The sequence below is a fragment of the Phaethon lepturus genome, unplaced genomic scaffold, assembly GCF_000687285.1.
Source record: "Phaethon lepturus isolate BGI_N335 unplaced genomic scaffold, ASM68728v1 scaffold3072, whole genome shotgun sequence".
Lineage (NCBI taxonomy): Eukaryota > Metazoa > Chordata > Aves > Phaethontiformes > Phaethontidae > Phaethon > Phaethon lepturus.
Window position 1 is genome coordinate 38,486 of NW_010525464.1, and position 10,265 is coordinate 48,750.

The 10,265-nt window shown below is 43.0% G+C and overlaps 1 protein-coding gene across 1 annotated transcript in view; it reads left to right on the plus strand.

Annotated features, from left to right (window-relative positions):
- Positions 1 to 10,265, plus strand: part of GPR125 (G protein-coupled receptor 125) — a gene marked incomplete at its 5' end in the record, with an annotated part of 49,936 nt that overhangs the window by 22,773 nt on the left and 16,898 nt on the right. Inside the window, one exon of the mRNA XM_010282743.1 lies at positions 8,693 to 8,842. Coding sequence (XP_010281045.1) covers positions 8,693 to 8,842 — 150 coding nt within the window. The remainder of the gene's footprint in view (positions 1 to 8,692; positions 8,843 to 10,265) is intronic.

Below are 10,265 nucleotides of genomic sequence, written 5' to 3' on the forward strand. Positions count from 1 at the left end.
AAAGGACCTGTGGGTGCTGGGTGACAGACGGCTGAATATGAGCTGGCAGTGTGCTCAGGTGGCCAAGAAGGCCAACAGCGTCCTGGCCTGTATTAGCAATAGCATCGCCAGCAGGACTGGGGACGTGATCGTGCCCCTGTACTCGGCACTGGTGAGGCTGCACCTCGAATCCTGTGTTCAGTTTTGGGCCCCTCCCTACAAGAAGGACGTTGAGGTGCTGGAGCTTGTCCAGAGAAGGGCAACGAAGCTGGTGAGGGGTCTGGAGCACAACCCTTACGAGGACCGGTTGAGGGAACTGGGGTTGTTTAGTCTGGAGAAGAGGAGGCTGAGGGGAGACCTTATCGCTCTCTATAACTACCTGAGAGGGCGTTGAGGTGAGCTGGGTGTTGGTCTCTTCTCCCAAGTAACCAGCGACAGGAAGAGAGGAAATGGCCTCAAGTTGCACCAGGGGAGGTTTAGATTGGATATTAGGAAAAATTTTTTCGCTGAGAGTGTGATCAAGCATTGGAACAGGCTGCCCAGGGTGGTGGTGGAGTCACCATTTCTGGAAGTATTCAAAAAACATGTAGATGTGGCACTTCAGGTCATGGTTTAGGGAGCATGGTGGTGTTAGGTTAATGGTTGGGCTTGATGATATTGAAGGTCCTTTCCAACCTTAATGATTCTCTGATTCTGAGTTGTTGCTGGCTTTCTCCCTCTGTGTTCAGTTACTTATTAATGCAGACACAGCTTCAGTCTTCCTGCTCAGGTTCCCTGAAGACCAATGAGCACTGGTGTAAGAAATATGTAAAGGGTGTGAGGGAGAGAAATGGAAGGACTGCCTGTTCTGGTCCAAGATAAACTTAGGGGTTGACAGTGCTCTACTGTTTTACATTTCTTGCACTAGAGGTGCATGCCATGGCTTGGTCACAAGAAATGTGTTTGAGTGCTGAAATGAAGGGTGGTGGTGCTTAATGACTCGTTAGCAGGTGGGAGATGATGCTGGGGGTCCTGTTTTTGTCCCTTTGTGGGACACAGCAAGCTTGAATGTTTGCTTATTGAGAGCTTTGCTGCTGCCAGTTTGCTTTTTCCTCACCTGTCAATTCATTTTCCTGCAAGGCCTGTAACAGCTCAGTGTTATTCCTGCCTATGTAGCCCAACTTTAGAGTTGCAACTGCTCCAGAGCCTAGATTACTTCAGCCTGTTACAACTGCATTTGGCTAGCCAACATTTAACAGGTTGTGGAAGAATGTTGCCAGCTTTGTGTTATGAAGCTTAAAATGTGAGGGTCAGATTGTTATCTTTGGAAAAGCAGAAATAGAAGTATAATTTCCATATGTTATATAGATAGCTTCCTGTTATCTGCTTAAAAATGCATGCACACAGGGTTAAACCACAACAATCCTTTTTTGGCACCCAACGTGGGGCTCAAAGGAGGTAATGACAGATCTCACCAGACCATGTTCAAACAAATTCATTCTAATGAATGCTTATATTAGTTTAATAGTCACTCATCACAATGTTGATTTACTTGCTTTCAGAGTCGTTGTGCTTGTCCTCAGAGTCGTGATATGTAACACCTTACTTGCTGTATATGCTCCATGTTGTGCTGTTTATCATCTCTGGGGCCTGGATTAAGACTATCATTTTTGTGTACTGTGTAGCACTGGTTTATGATATAAAATTACCAGTTGTGACACTAATCTGGTATTTGTACTTAGCATTGCAGTCATCTATGTACTTTGGGAGCCATCTCGCAAACTAGTAATTACACTCTTTACCTTTTATCCTTGGAGAGCCTGTGTGTGGGGGAGACAAGGGAGGGGACACTTTCCTCCCCTCCTTTGCTTTCCCCTTTTCTTCCAGGCTAGTTACAATAGCTCTTGAGAATTCTGAATATTCTTGGGATGTTTAAAGCAGCATGATCCTATTGCTATGTCTTCTGAATGTGTTTCAGGTCTTAATGAAGGTTAAATACTATTTAAGAGTACCACCCAGAGATCTGCCCCAAGGCTGGATAGTTATGAGTGGCAGGGTGTGTGGGATAATATGGGCAAGTACCTAGGATAGTGGACATCTCCATTATTTTGGAACTTCACACCTGAACAAGTGCAGAATCCTGAAAAACTAGTAAAATATTTGGAAAAGTGTGCTGTCACTCTGGCAATTCCAGAGAGACAGAAATCAGTGCAAGGTGCTGGGGCCTGGCCATGCCTACTGAACCCTGTTCAACACTATTCAGTACCCGCGAGGGGAAGAGAAGGTCTCTGGATACGATGACAAAAGGACAAGTACTATAGCCACTCCAGCCCCAGCAACAGGCACTGCAGCTGAACCAGAGAACCAGTCTGTCCTGATATCAGTCACCCCTGCACGAAAGAAGAAATCTTGGAAGTGAAAGTCAGATCATTTAGTAAGGGAAGAACCTCTTCCCTTATTAAGCAAAGAAGTGGATGAGGCAGACTACTCTGAAGCAGGGCCGTCATGAGAACAGGAGAATGAAGAGGCAGAACTCATAAGTGAGGCAGTAACTACATGATCCCTATCCGTGAGTGAGCTGTGAGACACGTGAAAAGATTTCAGCTGTTGTCCAGGTGAGCACATTGTCACCTGTCTGCTCTGATAATAGGGATAACTGGGATAATGGGGCCATCATGTTGGAATTAGAGGGTAGGGAAGCCAAGCAGCTGAGGTCTCCTTCTAGGGAAGGTGACATTGACAAAGCTATTGGAAAAGAGACACAAGTCCTCACCCTCTTGAGGCAACTCCTGTCAGGTGTGAAGGAAAGGTGTCCCTTTAATGAAGGTGGTGTATGTCACTGAGGCAAGTGGACTACCATGGAGAGAGGTATCCAGTACCTAAGGGAATTACCTGTCCTGGAGGTGATTTATGATGATCTGAACAATGAGCGAGTATCCAAAGACCCAGATGAAGTCAAGTGCATACGACCCATGTGACGGAAGTTTGTATGGAGTGCACCATCATCGTATGCCAGCTCATTGGCAGTAATGACTTGGAAAGACTGAGAGACACAAATCATGGATGAATTGGCTGGCCAACTCTGTCAATATGAAGAAAGTATCTCTTCCTTCCTGTAGGCCTGCATCTCAGCTGTGGAGAAACTGTCCTGGGAGTTTCAGCAAATCAAAGAGGATATGTCCTACTCCCTACTTAGTATGGACCAGTATCTCAGTGATCAGGAGTAAGGGTTCCTCTGCTCAAGAGAGAGGATATAGCAGGTGTACACCATGGACCACCCTTTGGTTTTACCTGCGTGATCATGGAGAGGACATGAGGAAGTGGGATGGAAAATCTACCTTGACCCTAGAGGCACAGGTGTGTGAGTTGCAAGGAAGAACAATCACAAAAGGGGGTTCTTTCAGAAAGATTGCTGCTCACGTTTCCAGGGAACTATTCCTCAGACAGAGTAGAAGGGCTGATCTTACTTCTGATCTTAATAAAGGCACTTCTGATTTGTATTTAAAAGAAATGAGTAAAGAATACTATGACCAGGACTAGTGAGGCACAGCACAACCACAGCAGTGCACTGGCGACAATATTGCATCAAACAAGACTCCCTGATTCCCACCCATAAGCTGATTTGTCGACTGGAGAGCCAAGGAGTGATCAGGAAGATTTGCTCATGCTTTAACAGACCCATGTGGCCAGTGCAAAAGTCTAATGGAGAGTGAAGACTAAGAGTAGACTATTGTGGCCTGAATGAAGTCAAGCTGCTGCTGAGTGCTTTGCTAGAACTTCAATATGCTAGAACTAGTGCCATGCTAGAACTTCAATATGAACTGGAGTCAAAGGCAGCCACGTGGTATGCTACCATTGATATCGCTAATGTGTTTTTCTCAATCCGTTTGGCAGCAGAGTGCAGGCTACAGTATTCTTTATTCACTTCTTGTAAATACAAATCAGAAAATTTGCTTTTACTTGGAGGGGCATCCAGTACACCTGGCATCGACTGCTCCAGGGGTGGAAACACAGCCCTACCATTTGCCATGGACTGATCCAGACTGCACTGGAACAGGATGAAGCTCTGGAGTGCTTGCAGTACATTGATGATAACATTGTACGGGGCAACACAACAGAAGAAGGTTTTGAGAAAGGGAAGAACATGATCCAAATCTTTCTGAAAGCTGGTTTGGCCATAAACCAAAGTCAAGTCAAGGGACCCGCACAGGAGATCCAGTTTTTAGAAATAAAATGGCAAGGTGGACGTTGTCAGATCCCAGTGGATGTGCTCAGTAAGATAACAACTGTGTCTCCGCCAACTAGCAAAAAAAGAAACAGCTTTCTTTGGCATTTAGGGTTTTTGGAGAATGCATATTCCAAATTACAGTCTGATTGTAAGCCGTCTTTATCAAGTGACCTGGAAGAACGATTTCAAGTGGGGCCACAAGCAACGACAAGCCTTTGAACAAATTAAACAGGAGATAGTTCATGCCGTAGCCCTTGGGCCAGTCTGGGCAGGACAAGATGTTAAAAATGTGCTCTACACCGCAGCTGGGCATAATGGCCCTACATGGAGCCTCTGGCAGAAAGCACCAGGTAAGACTTGAGGTTGAACCTTAGGGTTTTGGAGGTGAGGATACAGAGAATCTGAGGCTGACTGTACTCCAAGAGATACTGGCAGTATATGAAGGAGTTCAGGCTGCTTTGGAACTGAAGCACAGCTCTTCCTGGCACCCTGACTACTGGTGCTGGGCTGGATGTTCAAAGGGAGAGTCCCCTCTACACATTATGCGACTGATGCTACATGGAGTAAGCAGGTCACAAGAATCACACAGTGTGTGTGCTTGAATAGGAAACTCCACTCGCCCAGGAATCTTGGAAGTGATCATGGACTGTCCAGAAGGCAAAGATTTCGGAATATCGCCAGAGGAGGAAGTGACACGTGCTGAAGAGGCTCCACTGTAGGGCCCCACTTAACTACCAGAAAATGAGAAGCAATATGCCCTGTTCACTTATGGGTCCTGTTGTATTGTATGAAAGCATCAGATATGGAAACCTGCTGTATGGAGTCCTATATGGCAAGTAGCAGAAACTGCTGAAGGACAAGGCGAATTGAGTCAGTTTGCAGAGATGAAAGCCATCCAGCTGGCTTCAGATATTGCTGAATGAGAAAAATGGCCAGTACTTTATCTCTGTACTGACTCATGGATGGTGGCAAATGATCTGTGGGGTGGCTACAGCAGTGGAAGCAGAGCAACTCGCAGTGCAGAGGTAAACCCATCTGGGCTGCTGCATTATGGCAAGGTACTACTGCTCAGGTAGAGAATTTGGTTGTAAAAGTGTTCATGTACCTGAAAGGCCACTGAAGAACATCAGAAAACAAGCAGGTGGATCAGGCTGCTAAGATTGAAGTGGCTTTGGTGAATCTGGACTAGCAACGTGAAGGTGAAGAATTTAGAGCTTGGTGGGCCTATGACATCTCAGGCCAACAGGAGGAGATGCAACATATAAATGGGCTCATGATCAAGGGGTGGACTTGACTGTGGACACTATTGCACAGGTTATCCATGAATGTGAAACATGCTGCCATCAAGTAAGCCAAGTGGTTAAAGCCTCTCTGGTGTGGAGGACGATGGCTGGCTGAAATATGAATATGGGGAGGCCTGGCAGATTGATATCACACTCCCACAAAGCCGCCAGGGCAAGTGCTATGTGCTTACAACGCTGGAAGCAACCACCAGATGGCTGGAAACGTATCCCATGCCGCCACCCAGAACACTATCCCGGGCCTTGAAAAGCAAGGCTTACAGCAACATGGCACCTCAGAAAGAATTGAGTCAGACAATGGGACTTACTTCCAAAACAACCTCACAGACACCTGGGCCAACCCATGCCGCCACCCAGAACACTATCCCGGGCCTTGAAAAGCAAGGCTTACAGCAACATGGCACCTCAGAAAGAATTGAGTCAGACAATGGGACTTACTTCCAAAACAACCTCACAGACACCTGGGCCAAAGAGCACGGCATTGAGTGGGTATATCACAACCCGTTACATGCACCATGCACCACCCTCTGGGAAAATCGGACGATACAATATACTGTTTAAGATTATGCTGAGAGCAATGGGTGGTGGGATGTTCAAACATAGGGAAAAACATTTAGCAAAAGCCACCTGGTTAGTCAACACTAGGGGATCTACTAATAGGGCCGGCCCTGCCCAGTCAAAACTTCTGCCTGCTGGAGAAGGGGATAAAGTCCCTGTGATGCACATAAAAAAACATGCTGGGGAAGACAGTCTGGGTTACTCCTGCTTCAGGCAAAGGCAAACCCATTTGTGGGATTGCTTTTGCTCAAGGACCTGGATGTACTTGGTGGGTAATGTGGAAGGATGGAGAAGTCTGATGTGTACCTCAAGGGGATTTGATTTTTGGGGAGAATAGCCAATGATTGAATTGTATGATGTTAATTGCTACATAATACTGTATGTCATCACTGCTATGGTTGCTCTATGCAATATCAACGATATTACAGTAAAAATCGCCCAGATGAATAAAGAATGAATTTGATGAAACTGAGCAAAGTGCAGTGATGATAGAACCAGACAAGCGCAGCAGTGGTGGAACCAGAATTGGCTTTAGTATGCAACGCACCATCTCTCCTGCCCTGAAGGACTGTTGTGACGGAGCCCAAAGTCATGGATTAAATGAACTCAATGGGCACTTTAGAGGAATGGCCCATAGACTAAAAGAATGATATCTTTGTGTATGTATCAAAAGACTGGAAAGGTGGTAGTGATTAATAAGAATGTATTGGAAGGTGTGGGACCTGGGCATGATGTAGATGATATAGAAGAAGGTCCTCATTTTGGCTGGGGTAGAGTTAATTTTCTTTCTGGTAGCTGGTGTAGTGCTGGTTTTGGGATTAAGGATGAGAATGATGTTGATAACACACTGATTTTTAGTTGTTGCTAAGCAGTGCTTACACTAAGTCAAGGACTTTCAAGCTTCTCATACTGCCCTGCCAGCGAGGAGGCTGGGGGACACAAGAAGTTGGGAGGGGGCACAGCCAGGACAGCTGACCAAAACCACACAGAGGGATATATTCTGTACCATATGACGTCATGCTCAGTATAGAAACCTGGGAGAAAGCTGGCCGGGGACCACTGCTTGGGAACTGGCTGGGCATTGGTTGGCGGGTGGTAAGCAATTGCATTGTTCATCACTTGTTCTGTATATACTTTTATCATTATAGTTGTTGTTACTATTTTCCCTTTCTGTCCTATTGAACTGTCATTATCTCAACCCACAAATTTTACTTCCTTCCCCCCACCCCCCCATGATTCTCTCCCCCATCCCACTGGGGTTGGGGAGTGAGCAAATGGCTCTGTGGTGTTTAGCTGCCTGCTGGGTTAAACCACAACAATATGGTACACTGAAATAGAGGTTTCAAATTTATTTTTCTGTTAAAGGAAGAATTGGCATGTTTTGGTTTCAGGAGTTGTTTTTACTCAGTAGAGCTGCCTTCTTTTTATGTGTAGTAGGTCTGATATTTTTAGCAGTACTCTGCACAGAAATTTGTTGTCTCTTTGAGACTAATATTAAATGTAATAATATTATAAGCATCTGTAGAGCCTTTGAACACAAAGATAGTTGAGCTGTTTTGAACTCTGCTGAGCAATTTAAATCAAGTAGAGGTCTGAGTTTAAAATGGAGTGGAACATTTGTAACATAGAAGAACACTGATATTTCACTGTTCTTGCTTGTGTATCATACAGGTATAGTTTTAGGTGAAAAGACATTAATGCTTAAAGAAAAGGTTCAAAGAAATTATATAGACTATCTGAATCTGAAAGTTGACTTTGTTCAGTGTGTGTTATGACTTTGAACTTTATTTACACTTTAAATGGTTGTTTAAAAACTTTTTTAGTGTTTTGGAAAAAAATAATCTTCCATTAATTGCATTCAAATCTATGTACAAGTGCTAAGACCAGCAGGGACAAATATATAGTTGTGCTTATGTGGCACATTGCAAATTCAGTAGGGCAAACTATATATCTGTACACCAAAAAAACCCCAGAGACAGGACACCTCTAGTTTGGATTATCGTGGCAAAACAGCATCGGAACTTGAACTGGTAACATTTGCACAACTTTCCATTGTACTATGTGAAATTTCCCATTTTTGGCCCTTGCTAAGTCAGGCATGTTGATGTTGCATACTATGAAGTGAAGAATTTTTCAGCATGGTGCTTGTCTCAGGAATGAAATCACAAGCTTTGTCATAGAGAGGATCTGTCTTGTTTTGGTTTTTTGTGTGTTCTATTCAAAATGCTTTCTTCTTTTATGAAGAGCGAATGCTGCAGCAGTGATGTGTTCAAATTTCTTTTGGCTTCTCTTGCTATAAAATTTAATATTTTAGAGGCTTTGTGTTGTCATGCCTAGGCTCTGGTGAAAAGGAGAACAAGCTTTTGACAGTACTGTCTTTGTTTTGGTGCAATACCTCTCTCCCTTCTAGGACAACAGGATAAGACCTAGTTTCTAACTGTGGATACAAATGTTGGTTCGCTGGCTTGTAGGAAATGTTTTTGCTAACAGATAACGTGGTAGTCCTTGTCAACTTAAAACATTGTGATCCCTGTGGGGATTGCTATCCTCTTTGGGAAAATGCCTTTTTATTAATTGCTAAAATGTTTCCTCTATCTTGTACTTAATTTTCGCTTCTTCAAAATGCTTATGTTTGTTCTTTATGTAGATGCCGCTCAACCTTACTAATGCAGTGGCAACAGCAAGACAGCTTTTGGCTTACACTGTTGAAGCAGCAAATTTTTCTGATAAGATGGATGTTATTTTTGTGGCTGAAATGATAGAGAAATTTGGAAGATTTGCTGAAAAATATAAAGAGGTAACTGGATAATTGCCATGACTTTAAAGATAAATCAAAGCATTTGTCCTTAAGCATTCTGAGCCGTGAAACCTTCTCAATGTTAGATGCAGGCACTGAGTTAGTGGTTTATCAGATTCTATTCCATGTTTTTGTTTGTTTAGTAGGTCCCTGAAGTTGCTGACCCATGGTCACAGACTTTGCATTCGCGCTGAGATGATCCAGCATTCACTGGACCTGTAATGTGAGTAACACCTCTGGTCAGCACTGGAGCAGGGAGATAGGTACAGTAAGTCTGTTTTTATTTAATATGGAGTGGGTCACACAGGTTTTCATTGGTGTGTTCTTATCTAAAAATACAAATAATGAAAGCCTCAGAGATCCTCTCAATAATGAATAAAACAAGACTTACCTTCTCCCCTCCCACTATGGTAGGCTGTCTTTATTCAGTATTGAGCTGTATCTCTAAGGTTTTCAGTATTCCTATATCTTGCAGGATATAAGACAAGACATTAAAATAAAATCTTAGAGAACGCTCATTGTTGGGGAGAAAAATGCGAGTGCTTGAATAGTCTCGCCAGTGGGTAGGAGCTCTCTGTTTCACTGCTGAACAGAGGTTATATTGATCTCACTGTACAGTGCATGTTGGGAAGTTGGAGACCACAATGCCTCAATTTTAAGCTTGTGCAAAAAAAAAAAAAAAAGCCAAATTTCCCTTTCTATCCTCAGCAAACCATAACTGCTGGTTGTAAATTCTTTGCAGAACTCCTTGGGGAATTTTCAGGCTGAATCTCCTTTTTACTATCATAGCTTGGATTTTTTTTTTTTTGTCTATTTTGGAACTATACAAGCAGTTTATAGATGGCTGGTTTTGAACACAGTCAAAAATAGAAGCATGTTTTAGATTGCTGCATGATTTGTTACATTATAAGGATTCTTTTCTCAGCTGTGATTTATCATCTGTAGAGTGACATAATCTGGCATTACTGTGCCATGTTTGAAGGTAATAGATGATATGAAAAAATCTAAGTTAAATTCATAGGTAGTTTTGGTCTTAGATGAAGTATTTTTTTATCTTAATTGATTCGATTTGAAGTCAACCTTTGATTTGCTAATATGTTCAAGGAACATGACTGCAAATTCATTTAATAATTTTTAGTAGCTATCAATAAGACTTAGTTATTTCTTATTGGGGTATTAATCCACAGACTTTTTCTTGACACTGTATTCATTTATTCCATCTTATTATCAGTTCTTTATTTTGTGTTACAGTGGCTATTCTGTAAGATAAATACTATGAATTATAAAAAGCTTCATTTAATAGCTTTTTTCATGTCAGAAGAAGAAACAAACTGAAGACAAATGTTCAGAAGGTCCTTAGCAGATTGTGTTTAAGTTAAAATGCAGTTGGAAAAACTTGTGTGAACCTTGATAAGCAGGGGAA